Below are 19,284 nucleotides of genomic sequence, written 5' to 3'. Positions count from 1 at the left end.
TTTCCAGGGAATCTCTGCCTTTGGCCGTGCCCGGGCGAGCCCCGCGCCTCCATGGCCGCGCCCGCTGCGCCTGAGGGAGGTGGGACAGCCCTACCCCCTGCTCGCAGGGGCAGGCGCTACGGGTTTTTTTTCCCCCCCCTTATCCCAAGCGTACAGGTAACTTTGCCAGGTTTTCGGCTAGTCCTGGAGCAGAGAGGACTGGCCCGATGATTCCCGTCCGCTGTGGTTCGGAGGGTGATGCTGCGAGAGGCTCATCCCCGGACTCCTGTGTGCAGAGCGTGTTCGAGGGTCTCAGCGCAGGTGGATGAGTTTAAGGCTTTAATAACTCACTGCTTGAGAGCTGCTAAAAAGCGGTGGGAATACGGCGTAAAAATAGCAGTTTTTTAAAGGCAAATCTTAGGCACCGCCGGCAGTTGTTTACTCAAACTGAGCAAACCCACAGTTTAACAAAAGGAACATGGTTTTACAGGGACAAAAGCAGCAGTAAACACGTTGGTTCTTGACCATGCGAACGTAATTAGTAGAACTGTTTTGGTGTAGAGATGAGATATAAAAGGCATCGTATACTACAGAGCAGTATGCATGCTACACTATAAAATATATTATTATATATGTATATACTGTATACAAAGTATATAATACGCTTTCTTTAAAAAGTATTTAGTAAAACCTTTTTTTTGCTGTTGGTGAGGTGACAGCAGAACAAGAAGTACATGGAAACCGATATATTTTTTGAAAAAAGCCACACTCTGCTCATCTCCTCATAACCAGGAGAAGTTAATTTGCTGGTGTTTCCGGCAGTGGGCAAAGTGCTGCTCAGCCCCTCGGTACCCGCTGGGCTTGCACTGCTCTGGGATGAACAGATGTTACCTCAGTTCCCGGATGGCCCTGCTCCCAGTGCCTCGGAAGGGACCTGATTTCAGCACAGGTGGATCTTCTGCACGTGCTCCACCGTGGATTTCCAAAGGAGTCTGGCGTGTGCAGTGTTCTGGGTTTATATTTGACTAGGAAGACTTCCAAGAATCTCTGTTCACGCACTTGTTTGGATAAGGGCCCATTGCATCACCTCAGTTAGCTTTCGCACTGCTTTCCCTCCTGCTCTGTTTTTATACTCCTCTTTCTTAATTTGTCACGCTAGCAGGTAAATGGAGAGAAAGTGAATTTATCTTCTGAAACACATTTTAAGTTGCTGCCATTTGTCTAAAGCACCTACTTCATCCCCTTCAGTAAAATAATGATGTTGTTCATTAGTTCCTCTTGCTGCTCATGGCTAAATGTGCCTCCGTCAGATTGCTCTATTTTTTCCCTGCTATCAACCACTTATGGAAGTCAAACATTTGTAATAATGCTATTTTTTTTTTCCTTTGGAAGGCTTTCAATTCTGCTGATGTTTTTAAATAAAATAGATGAATGGGATTTGGTTTTTCATGTCCAAACAAACATTGTATTGTTGGGCACTTCAGTTCTGCATTTTTCCCTGACTTTTTCATTGCTCTCAAATTGAATGCTTAGAATAGTTGTTCTTCCATCCCCTTCCTCTTTTGGGACAGCTATGTTGTTTCTAGGTATTGTCTGAGTTTTGGCATAGTTATTTAGTTGGATATACCTATCTTTAATAATAAGAAAGTTGAGTGTACAGCAGGCTTTAAGAGCGTGTTGGAGTCAGACATTAGGTCTTGTACAAATGAACAACAGTTCGTGTTGTGCTATAATTGAGATGTTACAGCTCAGTCTTGAGGGCTGTTTCTGTAACTATTTTCACAGGGAAAGGTTGTTTACACTTCCAAGTTTCTAAGCTCTCTTATAAGTCCGAGGCAGACCTTGCTGTTGAGAAGCAGGGCAGCTGTTGACCTAGAACTTGAGGTTCTTGTTTTAGATTGAGCCTCCTCAGAAATTCTTTTTGATTCAGAACGTTTCAGAAGTCAGATTTGTATGTGTTTAACTATCCAACAGAAAGGCCAGGAAGGACATTCAGTGAGTAATCAAGTATATACACCTCTGGAGCCTGAGAAATAGTTACAGAATGAGAAACCTGTACATCTAGTTTAGCAATTGCATTAATGAAGTCTTAAATTTCCATCTGTCTCTCGAGGAAGATGGAAATCTCCCTGCCCTCCATGAAATCCATGTTAATCAGTTTATAGGCAGGAGGTCAATAGCCTGAAAGATGGAACCACAAAATTCAGGTATTGTATAGGCACTACCATCATAAATGTGGTCTCTGCATCTAGAAAAGCTACTCAAAGCTCTAAGATGAGGCTGATGAACAACCATAGTGGAACTTAGATCTCATGGATGGAACAGGCAAAATTTTATTCAGACTGAGGTGTGTGTGTATGTAAGAGGTAAGGGCTGTCATTGCCACAGGTAAGGCAAGTTACCAAAACTGTGCTTTCTTCAGCACAAATATGTAGCTATGGTCTGGAAAGAAAAGAAATCAGGAAACAAAATCCTAAATACTTCCCCCAAACTAAAAAATACAGTCCAGAACCCAGCAAACAAACCAGAGCCCTTTTCCATAATAGCACTTCAGTGAATACACTCCTTCCCTTGAGGGGAAAGTTTGGGAAAACAAACAGCACAAGAGAAAGTCTAACTGGTTTCAGTTTGCAAGTGGGAGGTGTGCAGGCATCCTGGTTGTGAGCATGTTATAAGAACCTACGTGAACAGGCTGGCATGTATTTTCCACATGGTGGAAAGGTTGCATACTGAGAGACTTCCAAACCCTTTGCAATTCACTGCTCTGGAATGTTGTCTTTGCAAAACGATTGGCAGACCCTCAGGTCCCACATATCTGTAGTTAAAGGGGGTCCTGCTCGCTTACAGAGAGGTCTGTGGGTGCTTAAAAATGTTGTGTTTGTAACCTTTGAAACCTCTGCCTGGTGGCTGGTCTTTCTGGCATTACTGACACCAGATGGCAAATGGCTCTGCTGGTGGAATTCTCGCTGGAGCTTTGTTCCTGTGAAGTTGCACAGTTTCAGAATCTCAGAAAGGGCCTCCATGTTTTTTTCCTGCGTAATGATTCCAAGCCAAAGGAAATAAAAACATTTTCTATTATTCAGATTCCCATGGTGTCATGTGACATTTGGGTAACGATTGCCTTGCAACAGTTTCAGATAAGTGCATGGTAGCAATTTAAGGCCTGTGTCCTTTAAGTAATGCTTATTAGTATGTAACAGATGCCGTTAAGAAACATTATGCCTTTTAATAGGCTCTGCTTTTAGCCTACATGTTCCCGTTCCAGGCAGACTGTGGATCAGGCAGGCTCGGAGGTATGCTGTCGTTTATGCAAAGCCTAAGTCAATTTTCTGCTCTGAAGTCGAGCCATGTGTTTTTCCTTGTTTCTTCCATTCTGGTCATAGCTGCCTTGCTGTGTTTTTCCCCCTAGTCATATCTTTGGCTTATTTTCAAGCCATTGCAATCAAAACCTTTTGCATTTTTAACCACCAGCAGTGGTTTCTTTTGTCCTTACAGAAGAGCCCGTGTAAACTGAATTTGAACACTCGCAGCCTTGCTGTCAAGAGCACAGCGAGCACAGAGTTATCCCCCTGTTGCCAGCCTGTCCTTCCTGCTCTGCTTTTTCCTCCTCCCAGAAGGAGAAAAAGGGAAAAGCAGAGCCATGCTGATTTTGGAGCACCTTCAAAGGCATGTAGAATAGCTGACACAATGGCACGGAGAGGCAAGTGAGATGTTTACACATTTACTCCACTACTTGCAGCTGTTTAATAAAGGAACTTCTGAGACAACCTTGTGATAGCTGGTGCAGGTGACATATTAATTTGCAGCCACATAATAAATTCAGCAAAGTTGGGATTACCAGGGGAAGGGATTTGTTTGTTTGTGTCTTTCTTTCCTTTTTCCCCCCCTCAAAATAATTGCTTTATTTTGAGATTATTCTGGCTGGACAAATTGCTCGTTGCAAGTAATTTGGAGAAAGGCTGCTGGGCTTTCTTAGGCAGACTTGTGCTCTCTGCTGGTGGGGAGCAGTAGGCCTGTCAGATGTAAAGTATTTGCAACTCAAATGATGTGGTATTTGAAGCTGGTATCTCTGAATATCTAGACAGTTGTCTCATATTTTCATCACTGCTTTTGTTTTATTTGGGAATGTTGTCCTTCCTGGTAGCAGAGCTTTCAGGTACTCCTGGTGTGCCACACACTGCTGTAGTTTGTGTGGTATCACCTTGGGTTTCTCACACCTGCTTTTAGTGATGGTAGCAATAGGAAAATGTGTTTTATGTGGTACTTAAATTTGAGCCCTGATGCCAGGTGGTGACAGTGGGCGTTTCAGTAATAATTTTAAATTATTAAAATGCAGCAGTTTTCTGAAACTGTCCTGTCAGTCTGTCTGGCTTCTCCCCATGGGATGAAATCATCCTTGTGTAGACCATTTGCCAAACTCAGTTGTCATTTCCTGCCATTTCACTATTCCTTGTTTATGACTATGGGAGTCATTGTCTTCCTCTTTTCCCTTAAGTTACAGGATGACTTTTGATCAGTGCATTCTCCTTTCCATCTTCCATCTTTGGAAAGGATTGAATTGCCACTATTTACATTTGAACTTGAGATTCATAAAAGCTCTGCTGCTCTTTGCAGAATCTTTGCTGTCATTTTCCTTTCAAGTCAGCCTCTTTCCAGTTGTTCTGGAAAACTTGTGTATTTTTCTTGTATGTTTTATTTTGTTTAGGGGAGAGACAAATAATTAAGTTGACAAACTTAGATTTTTTTTTTTGCTTACCTGTGCAAGAAAAGACAAGTTTGGAACAGGTTGCCCAGAGAAGCTGTGGCTGCCCCATCCCAGGAAGTGTTCAAGACCAGGTTGGATGGGACTTGGAGCCACCTGGGATAGTGGAAGGTGTCCTTGCCTATGGCAGGGGGTTGGAATGAGATGGTCTTTAAGGTCCCTTCCAACCCAAACCATCCTGTGATTCCAAAAATCCGCATCTCTGCCCTCAGTAATCAAAGTTAGACTTTTCCAGGAACATTTCTGCCCATTTCTTGAGTGTGTAAAAACCAGTGTTTATTAAGAACTCAATGCTGATGTTCACAAATTCAGAGGTATTAGCAGAAATCCCAGTGAATCAGTGGAATTTCCTTGAGAAAAACCTGATGTGAACATGAACCTTAAAGCCTTAATTAATTACAATTCTGAGTGTCCCTTTTCTCCAGCATTATATTTTTTTCCTGAATTATTCTGTAAGCCCCTTCTTTCTTTTTTACATCTAAGCTCTGTGAATAAGAAAGTTAAATATGCAGAAGTATGAATTCCTGATATGTCATAGCCACAGCTGGTAGCACTTCCATGGTTTAACAGAATGCTGCAGTTTTTAGTTGTAAAGTCTGTTCCTGGGCCATAATTCCTCATCTTTTTTCAATTACATGAGGTTAGAACTTTGTGCTAAACATGCCATCCCAGATGTGCATTCTGTGTGTAATAGGACGGGGCTAGCCTGTTTACACAGATGTATTTTAATTTATCTGTACTGTGAGTTGGATGTGGCTTTGTTTTTGTAAGTAGTTACACTGCTAAAGATCCATCTGAGGAAAAATAAGATAAGAGTTGGAACCTGGTTTTGGAACTTTCATTATGGGAGTACTGCAGGTTAGAGTGGAGGAAATATCCCTTTAGTATGCACTTGCTTTTCCAGCCTTGAAAACATTTTAAATAGTTTCATCCAGGTGTTTGTCCAAAAAGAGCTAAATAATTAAATCAGTTATTTAATTCCCTTGCCTAATTTTTTTTTCCATTTCATAAATTGTGGATTACTTGAAGTTTTGGAAAATAAATAGCACATGTTTTATAGACCCTGCTAACAGAATGTTCTGAGGGCCTTCAGAGCACATTGAAGCGAGTGGAAGTTGAAGGTGTTTGACATTTTTCAGAGCCTTTTCTCATCTACATCCTGCTAAAGATATGTGTGTGCTTAAAGGTTTTTTCTTCTCTTTTCTGAAATAAGTAGTAAAAATATATTAGTGGGAATGTGATGTCTAACAGGATGGCATCCTGCATTTGGGATGCCTGACGTTTGAGGGACAAAATTTGTAGTAGTGCCATGTATAGCTATGTCTGAACTCATCTATTTAATGTTTGATTTCTTAATTGGGAATGGGATTAGGATTATTTTTTTCTTTTCTGCCTTCAATTATTGATTCCACAGCAGAAAATTATTTGCAGACAGAAGCTTATATTTGGTGTTCTGAAGCCCTTCTTGCCATTTGAGTTGTGATAGGATAGGAAGTAATATATAAATGGCATTTTTGGATTGAAACAGGGAAACCTGGTAGCACCAAGGCATCTTTTCCATCCTTTATATTCCAGTAGTGATTGCTCTGTTAATAATGGGGAAAAGCAACACAGTGGGGAAGAACTTTGCTTTCATTAATGATGGGCAGCACGTGGTAAGAGCTGCCTTGCCTTGTTGGGCAGATCCCACACCACGGCCTTGCCCACTGGCTCCATTTCCACCACACTTTGTTACGATGCTGAGGTTTCACTTGCACTGGAACTTGGGTTTTTGACATGTATTTGCTCAATTAAATGCAGGATATGAGAGTCAGGTTGTGCCTGTGCTCCCGGGAACGTGCCAAAGACCTGTTCCTTCCTTTGGAAGGTTAAACAAGTGTGGATGTCTAATGCTAACCACATGCACAGAGCTGTTCAAGCTCATGGGAAGGAAAGGAGGGGAGCTGATGTGAAGCACTTCTGTTTAACACAGAGGGTAAGGGACAGCACTTCAGTTATGGGTGTGTGATTTAGAAGGGCAAAAACCCCCTTAGCATTGGATCCTAGCCATTGTCCTGGTTGTGCTGCCATGGTGTGTCAGTGACAGTCCACAGGAGAACAGAGAACAATTTATGTTACATCTTTGTCTTCTTATGTTGTGACTCCAAAGACACTGATGAGGAGGTCACACCTTTTTGAAGTGGTGGATGAGACACGCACTTAACTGATAAGAAACCAGAGTGATTTGGTAGGGGCCCCAAAACCACACCTGTGTTAAGAATAAATCTTAAGAGTTCTGGGCTCAGTTGTGTGGTTTAATTACCAGAATGCTCCCTCCTAAATAGTGGCAGGATATGCTGTCATTTTGTCTTGGTCCACATGTTCGTCTCGTATTGCAAAGTGGGTTTTGATTTAAAAAGAAAAAAAGGGAAAATATTTCTTGGACAAAAAAACCTCACAATACTGTCAGAGACACTCAAAACCTGCTGAAGTTGTTTTTTGGGTTGTTTTTTTTTTTGTTATTGTGAAATCTATTGGCATGAAAATAAAGCCAGCGAACAAAGCCAGTGCTGCTATTGTGAACATTAGACATGGCAAAAGTGACTTAAAAAATAATGAGACTTGAAAGTTAGAAATGTTAAATTTTTTTAATCTGTCTTGTTCCTGCACCACTAGAAATCTGACTGAGGCGTTTTTCATTTTTTTGCATGTCAAATTATGCACAGATTTGCACAAATGTACAAAGTCCAGATACAAATCCGGTGGTGGCTGATGGCTCTTGTGTAAACATACAGTTCCTAATGGATGCATGTAATATCCTCCTCTGTGTTTGTAGAACACGAAAAAGTGGTTGTAGGATAAATGATTAATTCACTTCAGACATAACACTTTTCATGCTTCATCTACGGTGAGGTTGATGTATTTTGCTTTACAATCTGGTGCATCCTGAGTGCCCTTACAAATCTCTGTAATGGGCATTTCAACAAGTCCTCCTTTCCTGGGAGTACCAGCAATACCTCAGTGCATCTAATCAACCCAGTGGTGTGTCTGGGCTGGGAAAAACTGCATCCCCAACTCTGTTGGCTTAAGGAAACAGTCTTAATTAGCTACACATGAATGCAGGAATGGAATATTCTTAAGAGTGGAAGCAAATATCCCTCATCCCTGGAAGTGTCCAGGGCAAGGTTGGATGGAGCTTTGAGTAACCTGGTCTAGTGGAAGGTGTCCCTGCCCATGGCAGGGGATTGGAACAAGATGATCTTTACAATCCCTTCCAATCCAAACCACTCCATGATTCCATGAAATATCTCTTGTTTAATAAATTTTGCATTGGCTTCATGGTCAAAAATAACAAGTGTATTGGCAGTACCTACTAATTTGAAACTTGAATGACTATTTAAAGCATCTTTATGATGAGACAGAGTTGATTGTCCCAAATTGTAACTGGTTTGTTAGATAATACACTGATATTAAAATGACTGGTCTAGTGAAAGAGAGCTTGAGGGATGTAATGGTTATTTGAATTGCTGTAGCATTATATTAATGAGGTAAGTCTGTGGTTATCTGTGTTCTAGTTCAATTCTTTCTGTTATGGCACAGGGTTTAGTTGCAGGGGATATAAAAGGACCATCAAGAAGAATCTTCAGAATATCTGATTAGATGGAAGCATGTCCTTCACCTTCAGGTATTTCAGCAGTCTGCAGTTTCACTTGTTGAATTTCACATACAACTCTGTGCACCATGTGTTTTCTGTTGTGTTGAGCATAGATTCTTTTGCCCATGGAAAAATATTTCCTGCTTACTTTATCTGGTAGAAAGAAATTCTTGCTGAATCTGTAATGATGGAAGTCTGTCTTTAATCTACAAGAATTATTTCTAGTTTAAAGTATTGTTTCCCATTTTGTGATTGCATTTGTTATTTATCTACCTGATGCAGACCATATGCATGTTAATTAGATATATATGGATTCCCACATATTGATCTTTTTGGGTCCTAAGTGATGTAAAATTTTTACTTTAACCTCTCAAGGAGGATATTTGTCCACTTAATGAAATCCCCATGAAATTCAGCTCTCTCTTCTGGAGGAGATCAGAGATGGAATAGCAATGGGTATAGAAAAAGCTGAGTTTAGGGATCAGGACTGAAACAGGGGCCTTGGTTTATGCCTTATTGTCAGAGTTGCATGATGTTTTAGGCTGAGTTACTTAGAGGTGCTGGAGGGTAGAACCTCCTAAAGATGACTGAGTGCTATGGGCAGTGCTGCTTGTTTTTATAGCTGGTTTAAGCTATTAAAAGCTTTTCACTTTAAAAATGAGATTCCCAGTCAAATTGATGACAGATCACTGTAGTGAGAGGAGATGTACTTGCACATCCTCACTTGAGAACGTGGCCCAGGCTGCTCCATGGAAACAAAAGAGAGGAGAAGCAGATGCACTGCTTGTTTTTGCTTTAAAATCTATTCTGCATGCTTGAAATGGAAGCATGCTCCTTCGGGTTTCTCCTTTATTCACCTCCAGGTAGGTTTTCCCGGTGGAATTGCCCACCCTTCCACCTCCTCTGCCCTGGATGCCCTGGGAGAGACAAAGCCCCGTGTCTGTCTGTGAACCCTTCGCCCGATGGTGCCTTGACCTTGTTTACCAGCTTTGGCTGTTTAAGGTCTCAGCCTCTGCAGTGGCACTGTCAGGAATCTCTCTCATGCAGGAGGCCTCCCGTTCTAAATTTACCCTCCTTATGGTTTATGGTCCCTCCTCTGTGGCTGCAGAGAGAGGCCCCTTTTATGACTGGGCCCTCTCTCCTTCCCCTGCTCAGGGTAACCCTTTGTGAGCAGTGCCCGTCCAAGGAGTGCTGGCAGGGGCCTGGCACACTGCCTGCCACCATGTGCTCTTTTGTTGCTGCTGGGGAAGAGCAAATTCAAATAAAATCCTGTCATTCCAATTAAGTTAAAAAGCTTTCCTTGGAACTTGGTGATTTTGCTATCCCAAGATGCTGGTGGGGTCCTCAGACTGAAGCACTCATGGGAGAGCAGCACTGCTTTTATTTTAAAGTGAAGTTAAATTATTTTGCATTTTCTTTAGGAACCTTTGTAACATCCTGTTAGACAGCAATTATTATTGATTTAGTCAAATGCTTAATAACAATAATTATGTATAGACTTTGAGGGGATTTTTGTGTTTCTGTATACAAAAACAACGTGTAAAAGGGACATGCACACCAGTGCAAATATTATTTTGTCACTTTGTACTGGGAAACACATTAGTTGATTTCAAAAAAATTCAGACAAGTGATTTTTCTCCTGCCTGTGGCAGCTGAACAGTATGAATGGTGTGTGCATGTGTGTGCAGGTTTGGGGGGATGTTCACCAAAGCCAGCCTTAGCTCCCTGACTTCTTGAGAACACTCCAGGGGACCTAAAGTGAGACTTCTGCTCCATATTGTTCCTAAAGGAACCTCACTTTCCCTCCTCCCCTCACACACAGAGGCTGAGACATTAATTTTCTTAATGAAAAATTTTTTGATTTCCCTTTTATTGGAGTATGTGCTCCTGACTCACTTGGGCCTTTTCAGTGTGTTGCACAGGAAAGACAACTGGAAATCTGTAAACATATTTTAAAAAAAAATTACTTCTATGCAAAGCTGTCTTGATGGTAAGTTCATCAGAAGTTTTCTTTAAGGCCTCAATATTTAATTTGTAACCTAATTTTGTCCTTCAGATGGTCACTGTTGCCTTAGAGTACAAGCATGTTCTGTACCAGGAGGTTCATGTGACCCTGAAGGCACCAGTTGCTTTGTTCAGGGAGCAGAAAATGACTGTGCTGTGAAGCTGCATTGGCTGAGCCGTGGCAGGAGGGAGCCTTGTGAGCTGCACCTCATGAACAGTATTTATTAGCATGGCAAATATTTCTCTTTGTGCTAAACTTAAGTCTTGCGTGCTGCTCTTTTGCAAAGAATTAATTTACTAGTAGATTTACTTTTGTGAATTACCAAAGTTTTTAATAATAGTCTTTATTTTCTCTCCTCACATGACTTCTTTGCTTGGTGGTGTTGCACAGTACACACTTTCTGCAGAAGAAACCCTCCTAAGGACTGCCTGGGATTTTATAATGTGACCCAACTTGCCAGTGTTGCAATGCTCTTTTCTCTCCCATTTTGTCACATACAAACATACCATGAAACACATTTACAGAGTAGCTTCTGTTCAGCATTCTGAATACATAGCTTTGCTGTCAAGCCTCAGGATAGAAGCTGATTGCCTGCAAAGGGCAGGAAAATAGTGTTTAAAGCATTTTAAGCAGTGCTGTGTAGTGGTGAATTATCAGCTGCAGTTTCTTACCCTTTGCTGAGAAATCAGATGCAGATCACTGCTGGAGGGAGAATGGTGGGACCATGGATGAATAGTCTGGACTGGCACTACAAATCCCTTGCTCCTACTTTTATGTGGAAAGGTATCATTTTCATCATTTTCAATATGGTACTTTTATGATTCGTAATTTCTGAATCTTGATATAGATATTCTTGCAGTGGTTCTTACAACACTCTTTGTTGTCTCAGCCATTTATTTTGCACTTACTGTGCAGTTCTTCCACATTTCACTTGAGCCACAGGAGCTGCTGTGCGAGGCCAAACCATGATTAAAAATGGAGCATTCAGAACTAAGATTCCAACTACAGCAGTGTGGGAGAAGATTTTGTCCTCAGTTTTGGGCTTACAAGAGCTGCAGGTGTAGCTGGTTGATTGAAAGCCCCTTAAATTGAAATTATTTCCTTCCTGTGATGGAAGACTGGCAGGACACCGTTTGGACAGCAACACATTTCTTATGTTCTTTCTCTTGGGCTGGTGATGAGCCACCAGACAGGTTTGTTAGATCAGGAGGAGGTTATTGGTTCTTCAGGAACACCAAGTGGGACTTTGCATTTAAGTAACAGGCATCAGATGTGTGAGGTTTTTGTTTGCATGCAATTAACAAATACCCTTTGGCGTTGAATCACGTGGATTAAAAGTTATGTTGCATAAAAGGGGATGTTACTATTTTGGGAAGTCTTGTGTGTGTGTTTTAATATTTTTTACATTCTTTCGCCGATGTGAAAGTGCCCAATTGAAGTTACTCAAAAAAGAGAAATAAAACCCTAATGATCTACAACTGACCCATAAAGGGGCAGACTTCCAAGAAAGAGTGGAATCCTTGGAATTCTTTCCCTGTTATATTTTTGGTCTTAGGCTGTGTTTTGAAGGGTTTTTTTCCCCTCTTCCAACTTTAAAGCAATTTACTTACACCTAGAGAAATTTGAGACTCTGCTTGTTGAATTCAAAGGAGACAAAAGTGATTTGATGCTGTCATGGATCTCCTTTGTAAAATTGCATGTCAAGAGTTAAATAACATACTGTTAATTTTTTACTAGCATTACTGTTTTAGACTAGGGTTATCCAAAAGGCTCTAATGAGATCATTAAGGCCCCAGCTACAGCAAGCAGCTCCTGGGGAAACTGGGGTTTTGAAACTCATGTTTCTTAGTTCATTTAAAAAGTCAAAACATCTTGTGTTTTATTTTAACTACAGGTTGCCTTTGCTTGGTCGATACAATAGCAGAAGATCCAGAGGTTCTGCAAGGAGATGCTCAAACATATTATGAAAAACTCTTGAAGAAATCATTGCCCACTGCTGATGTTTTTTCCATCCCTGGAGGACAAGAGGTAGTAGGCTGATGTTTTTCATACTGCAAGTTCCATACTTGGAAATTAGTTTGTTGGTTGTGCTCATTGTCTGTGAACAGGGATAAACTGGTGTGGCTGGATTGCAGATCTCTTAAAATCATCAAATCCTGCATTATTTCATAGTTTGCATGCTGTAAATGAGAGATGAGCTTCAACTGCATGTGTCTGGAAGAGGGTTTGGAGTACTTAGGTGAACTTTGCATCTTGACCTGCCTCCTTACAGGACTGGACCAAAAGTAAGTTGGTCGAGGTTTATGCTGTGGTGCAGCTCTGTATTCTGCCTCTGCTGTGCAGTTTACACAGGTATTGTGACACAGCCCATTGTTTGTTTCCATTCTTTCCAATACTTATATTGATAATTTTGGCTATGGTTTCTCCCGAAGGAGTTCTGATCAGCATAAATCCTATAGGTGTCAGTGCTTTAGGGTCCATTCCTAAGCCACCTGGGGGAATGCAGGTGACTGAACAGGCCTATTAAAAATTTTTACATCAGTCAACTTATGAAACCTTTCATTCTAGATCATAAAAGGTGTGTTGGACTACCTGTTATTGTACTGTAAAAGCAGAAATTGGATTAGGTGAAATAAATGTTTGCAACAGTGTGGGTTTTCTGCAGTTTAGGAATAGGATATGTAGTAGTTTCCAGAAAAATGCTGCTCCAGGTGGGTTCAGCTTCGGCTTTGAACTGGGAATGTAACTGGGTTTAAATACTCTTTTAATGCCCTCTAGTGGACCTTGTAGGGTTAAATACAAACAGACCTGAAAATGCAAAGATCCCCCAGTTTAGGGCTTCTGTGTCCTTACCTCGGCCTTTCGTGCCTGGTTGTACTTTTGGAAGCTCATTTGCTGCTCCATTGGATGGGAGGGGAAGTTAAAATCCCGACAGTGCTGTGTGTGTTCCTGCAGTGGCTACACACGGGGAGAGCAGTTAAAGGTGGACTTATGGCTTTTGATTCACAACTGTCTTTGCTTTTGTGACTTGTCACCAACCCTTAAATATATCACATGACTGATTTGAGTCTCATAGCAACACATTTCTCTTTGCATTCATTTAATTCAGGTCTAATCTAATCTGCAGTCAGACAGCTAGTCAAGGGCACAAGTGATGCTAATGTTCTTGCTGTATTGTCTTTTTCCTTATACTCTATAATAAATAGCTCAAAGAATGTTGATATTTTGTAATTAAAAATGAATTAAATGTAATAAGGTGAAGCTTCCATTCCCAGTGAACATCCCAGCTGACAATCTCTGTTATATACCTGCAACCTGGAGGATGAGGATTTTGGTGTTTGAATACTGCATTATCAAGCTTTTTTTTTCTCCTCTGCATCTGAATTAAAGCAGGTTTCAAGTGGCAGGACTGGCAAGTGTGAATAATTATTTAGCAGGAGTTAAGTGGCTGTCAGTCCCCCTTGCTCGGGTCACAGAACTCCTTTTAGGTATGGCTTGGTCAGGCATTCAGGACACAAATAGCCAGGATTGTTGCAAGTCAGGATGGGAGCATGTTGGCAGCAGCCACACACAGAGCTGTGCTTGGCTCCTGCTGGTGTTGTTAACACCTGTGAAAGTGCACATTACCTTATCAAACAAAATAACAGCATTGGAAGTAGTCCTGGCCTTTTAATTATGGTAATGCTCCCAGGTGCCATAGTGACATTGATGCTGTTATGTTTGAAGCGTGCAAAGAGTGACTGAATCCCCAGAACATACTGAGATTTAGGCAAGCTCATGAATACAGTTTTCAAGCAGTTTACAGGTTTTTTTTTCCTGGAGTCCAGTGTTTGCAGAGATGATTCCAAGATTCTGGCACCCATAAACCAGCAAACAGTGGTTTCAATTTAAAGTTGTTATCCTGAATAATCCATATTCATACTCTTTCCGTGCACCAAGAAATATTAAATGTATCACATGAATGATTTGAGTTTCATAGCAAACTGACAAATGGGTGCAATTAGAGAGAGAGGCACACCCACACATACACAATGGACCAGATTTTGGAAAGTACAGTACATACTGTGCTAAGTCATGCACACTCTTTGCCTGTACCTAAACTTACATGACAGCATTTGCAATATTCATATGGAAATCGTCATTTCTATGCATATAGAGCTGTTTGAGCACAGTAATTTTGTGTTTATGTGTCACATCATGTAGTCTAAGACCAAAAGCTTGAGAGCTGCATTTTGATTTTAGCTTTGCCTTCAACTTAACTACCTTGTGCCAATTATCCACCCTCCCTGTGCCTTGCAGATAAACTGCCCAGGCACTGCCCTAATGCTTTGATACTCCCTGTACCCCGAGGCTTTAATTCATTGTTTGCAAAACACCACAAGTGCTCAGCTGGAGGATGCTGTAAGAAGTGCAAGTTGTATTTGTTTTCATTTGATGTGTCTGGACTTTCATAACACCATTTGTCTGCATGTAGCTGTTCAGAGCCAGGTTATGGACTAACCACAGCAAGTCAGCATTAAGGGCTTTGCTAAACTTCAGTAGCTTGATTTCTTTTAAATTAACATTACTTATGGATAATATTAGAGTATTATATATGTTTCAGTGCCTTGAAGTTGAGGATTGAGAGGGTGTTGAGCTGAGTTTATACCCTGCATGTCAATAAAACATATCATAAGTGCATCTGATACATGACATACTTCTGGTGAGCTTTGCAGTACAAACAGCTACAGGGCTTGTTTGTTTTTTAGGTTAAACTTGAAGATTCCTGTGTGTGTTTTGTCCCCCTCTACCGAAATAATCCTACTTGCAAACTGTTGCTGTTAACTGATCCAAAGGATAAAGAGACAGGTTAGAATTGGTCAAAATATTTTGAAATTTGAGTAGTTGTACTTTCTTTACTTTTAAGATGATCTGTTTGTTTGTATATTTAAATATTCTGGGTTTTGTTTTGAATGTGAAGTGGATTCAGTTTACCTGTCAAGGATTTGTGATGATGAGCTGCTGATTAGAAGGAAAAATTGACAATCAGAGCTTTTAAATTCTGTGCATAAATTCTCTGCTGGTAGGAGAAAAATCACCTTGGAAAAATCTGTTACTCTTTGTGACTTTATTCGATTGGGGTAATATTTTTCTAATTCAGGATGATGTACATTATAGTTTGGGTAGAATTCTGAAATCCATTAGCAATAAAATACAGCTATGAAATTGTATTGCTTCTTACTCATTCTTATTTGTATATTTTTTTTTATTTATGATATTGTCTTCAGTTCTAGGTTTAATTGCCTTTTATTTGCAGTATTGGTGTGTGAGGAGTATCTACTGGTGCACAGATTAGATGAGGAGTGTTGGAGCTGTTGTGAAGCAGTGGGCTGTGGAATTTTTGGAACATCTACAATGGAGACATGAACCTTTGCATTGACCCATTGTGTTGCTTAGGAAATGCAGAACACATGAAGCCTCTTAAACTTTCAGCTTCCAAATGTGGCAGCGAACTAATGACATCTGTCTTTAAAAGTATACTTTCTTTTTAGAGGATAAGCCATAAATTATGCTTGAAAGGCCTTACTAGCCAGTATTCTTAATAATAGAACAAAGGCAAGGCACAAAGTTTGGCGCTCTGTGTTCAGTTCTGAAGTGTGTCAGGTAACGATCTTGCACTCCCAGAACAGGTTCTGTTACTCTAAGTAAGTGTTCATTGTTCAGTCCAAACCCCATAACCAGGAAATTTCTTCAGAAGAACAAAAAGCAGATTAAAATCATCTGTGGTTGGAGGTGAACTCTGCAGTTTCCCAGCTCCTACATACGATTCCAATTGGACATTTGCTAATGGGTTATGATTCACACAGTTGAAGGTAGGAGACCTTCCCAAGTTACAAATGTAGTCAAAAGACTTTCTGGTCCCTCTAAAGCTGTTGTTGTTGACTTCCTTTCCTGCCATTAATTTATATATTCCATTAATATTTTCCTGAAGAGACATACAGGCACTGGTGTGATAAAGGAGAGAAGTGTCTACACTGGAGGCCAGACTTGCTCTGAGTGCAGTTGTTCACACCTCCTGACTCATATTCAAAGGAATGTAGTTGAAAACAGCAGTGAGTTAGTTCAGGCTGCACAAGAGGAATTGGGATCTGTAACTACAAGGCAAAAATAAAGAATTATTAAATAAATGCAGGTGAAAGTGCATTTAGCACAGCTCTTCAGTTAAATGATCTCATAGTATTAGGAACAACAAGTATTAATGAGATACATGCACACAAGGAAAATGATTTCTCACAGGAACAAGTCAAACAAGTCCATGTTGGAGCCTAAATTACATGATAGCTGTCCTCATTAAAAGGTTAAACCTGGCAGAATAAACACCTTATTATATTATAAACAACAGCCTGACTGACTGCTGTGACCACCTTGCAAAACTTCAGCTTAAGTTACCAGCCCATCGTCACAGAAACAGAGAGTTCAGTAAGGTCTAATTATTTAAATAAGGCCTACATCACTTGGCTTTTAATATTTCCTTCTAAAAGTATGATTTAAAGGATTTTACTGGAAGTTCTTTGCTTCTGGATTTTATGTGCTGTAAACATGTGGCCAGCCTTCCTACACACATCAAATTCGATGTGATTTTTGGTTTTGTTAGATGATTTTTAATCTATTTCCATGAGTTCTCTAAAGCCTGCTGAGGTGTGTGTTTATGTTGATCTCTTCTCTTTCTCTACCTGTCCACTGCCTCTGCATTTTAGTTTTCTTTCATACCAGGGGTGCTTCTAGAAGCAGATTTCCTGGTTGTCCCCACGTACGGTGTTTCAGTTTGATGGCATTTAATTCTTGAACACGGGTTAAAGAGGGGTGTATTCCACTACTGAGCTTTATATCTGATGATCTTGATCACATGGGTTGTCCAGAAGTTGATGTGTAGCTTGTGGTCTGAAATGATCTGCATATTTCAAAGAGAAAATGGGTATGGCAGCTTTTCCATAGGACTAGGTCTTGGTTGGAAGCATTTTTAATTTATTTTTGATGGGCTGAGTGCTGTGTTCTGTTAGTATATCTGTATAGAAATTTTTATGAGAATGTAAATTGTATTGTAAGAGCCTACAGAGCATAACATGGGTGATTAACATCTTTATAACACTAAATAAACATACCTTATTGTGGCATTTTCTGTGTGCTGTATATAATAATTCACAATAACTGTTAGATGCCTTGGAACATTTATCACAAGACATTTGCCACAAATCACTGAGTAAAACTTGAATTATAGAAGACAACGTAGCTGGTTGCAGGAAAGATAATCTGAGGTACTTGAGTGGCTGCCATTCCTGCAGCATCTGCCTGCCTCCCAAGCTTTAGCATATTTATTTAGACAAAACTCTTAGGAAAGAGAGGAAAATGCTCTTATTGCATTTTAAAGACAGGACCCAGCTGCAGAACACGGTTTGATGTAGGATCTCCAGTATCAGAGCTCACCTAGGACTGGTTGCATGGAACTACTTGTTGGGGTGATTTACCATCCTCCTTCCAATGTGGAAATCTGGCAAAACCAGCTTCTGTAAGTGTACCATCAATTTGAAATACTGTCAGAATTAAGGTAAAGATGACTTTATCTAAGATAAAGAAGTGGTAAATTCTGTATTTATTAAACTCAAATTACATCTCTCCTATATATCGTTGCCTTTATTTAGTTTGGGACTGAGGGATGTGTTTCAGCAGTTCAGATAAGGCAGGGGAAAAAGGAGGACCAAGCTGGATGTTGCTTTATTTTTATTTCTTTACTCTCTCTGTAGAGTCCTGATGTGCACATTTCATTCAAATAGTTGCACACCAGTGTGGGAACATTTGGAAGTAAAAATATAATCCAGGCCTGAGTTGGGAAGGGATCCATGTTTGCCTAGCTAAAGGAGACATTTCATAATCACAATTGCATTATTCTCAGTGCCTAATTCAGCTCAGTACTGGGTTCCAAATACCCCTGTGCTGTGGAATCATGTGCATCTTGCAACACTGAGTATGTTTGTCTGACTGCAAGTGATGAAAGTACTGAGGTTTAGCAAGCTGGGGCTTACAGGGCAAACCACCCACCTGAGCATGTATAAACTCCATTAATTGTGACCTGAAATGCTTTGGACTTGATCCACTTCACCTGGTCTTGCAAGTGCAAGATCAAACACATCAAGTCTTAAGAGTTGCAAGGTCATTGTAATCATGTACAAGGTGATTCACAGGGTTCAAGTGATGTGTGTTGGCAACAACTCAATCTCTCATGATCAGGTGAACGTAACCCAATGTCTTGGAAAGAACAGCAGGACTGGGAAAAGAGAAGGAACATGTGGTCTCACAAATCATGTTCACATTTGAAATAGTGCTCCTCCAAGTTGATTATAAAATGAAAATGAGAGTATGGGGAAGCATGGATGGATTTAACTGCAGACCAGATGTTGACTTGAAAAATGATAACAAAAAGCGAAGTACATATGTTTGTGTGAAATCTGGAGAAATGTTTTTCCTTCAAGGAAGGCATCCATATAGATAAGGTTGCTCAAGTAATGTGATGTGACAGTTGCTATGTCAACTAGTGTTCCCTTCCATACATTTAAATTATTGAATAGCACAGTAAATGTTCTATAAAAGTAACTCCTTCCAACATGGTTATGCATCTTCCTATTTTCCTCAAAGCCTTTTTAAACTTCTCTGACCTTTACTGTGTGTCTTGTATGTCTGAGCTGTGTGCCAAACCTCTGTGCAGCTCTCATTAAAGTCAGCATTTGGCCTGTAATGTCCCCTTTGTGTGACTCAGCTCCCTTTGTAGCTGCATGTTTCATGGATGTGTAATGGAGCAGTGGCTGCTGCATTTGAAAGCAGAGGGAAGGAAGGGTTTGAGGGAACAGATTGAATCCATCACACAAAGGG

General features: G+C 40.5%; 1 protein-coding gene across 10 annotated transcripts in view; it reads left to right on the top strand.

Moving 5' to 3' along the window:
* LOC135421018 (protein FAM169B-like) overlaps positions 1–19,284 on the top strand; it is a 47,957-nt gene that overhangs the window by 5,601 nt on the left and 23,072 nt on the right. For 6 of the 10 annotated variants that reach the window (XR_010433826.1, XR_010433825.1, XM_064669137.1 and 3 more), the window contains 2 exons: positions 12,275–12,408; positions 15,129–15,228. Coding sequence is in view for 8 of the 10 variants with exons in the window: in XM_064669137.1 (XP_064525207.1) it covers positions 12,275–12,408; positions 15,129–15,228 (234 nt within the window). In the remaining 2 variants the exon portion in view is untranslated. Of the gene's footprint in view, positions 1–8,320; positions 8,406–12,274; positions 12,409–15,128; positions 15,229–19,284 lie in introns of all 10 variants that reach the window. The other 4 variants (XM_064669139.1, XM_064669141.1, XM_064669140.1 and 1 more) reach the window with 2 other exon arrangements.

The sequence above is a fragment of the Pseudopipra pipra genome, chromosome 12, assembly GCF_036250125.1.
Source record: "Pseudopipra pipra isolate bDixPip1 chromosome 12, bDixPip1.hap1, whole genome shotgun sequence".
NCBI classification, from domain to species: Eukaryota; Metazoa; Chordata; class Aves; order Passeriformes; family Pipridae; genus Pseudopipra; species Pseudopipra pipra.
The sequence above is the reverse complement of the archived record's forward strand: the minus strand, read 5'-3'. Positions and strand labels throughout refer to the sequence as shown.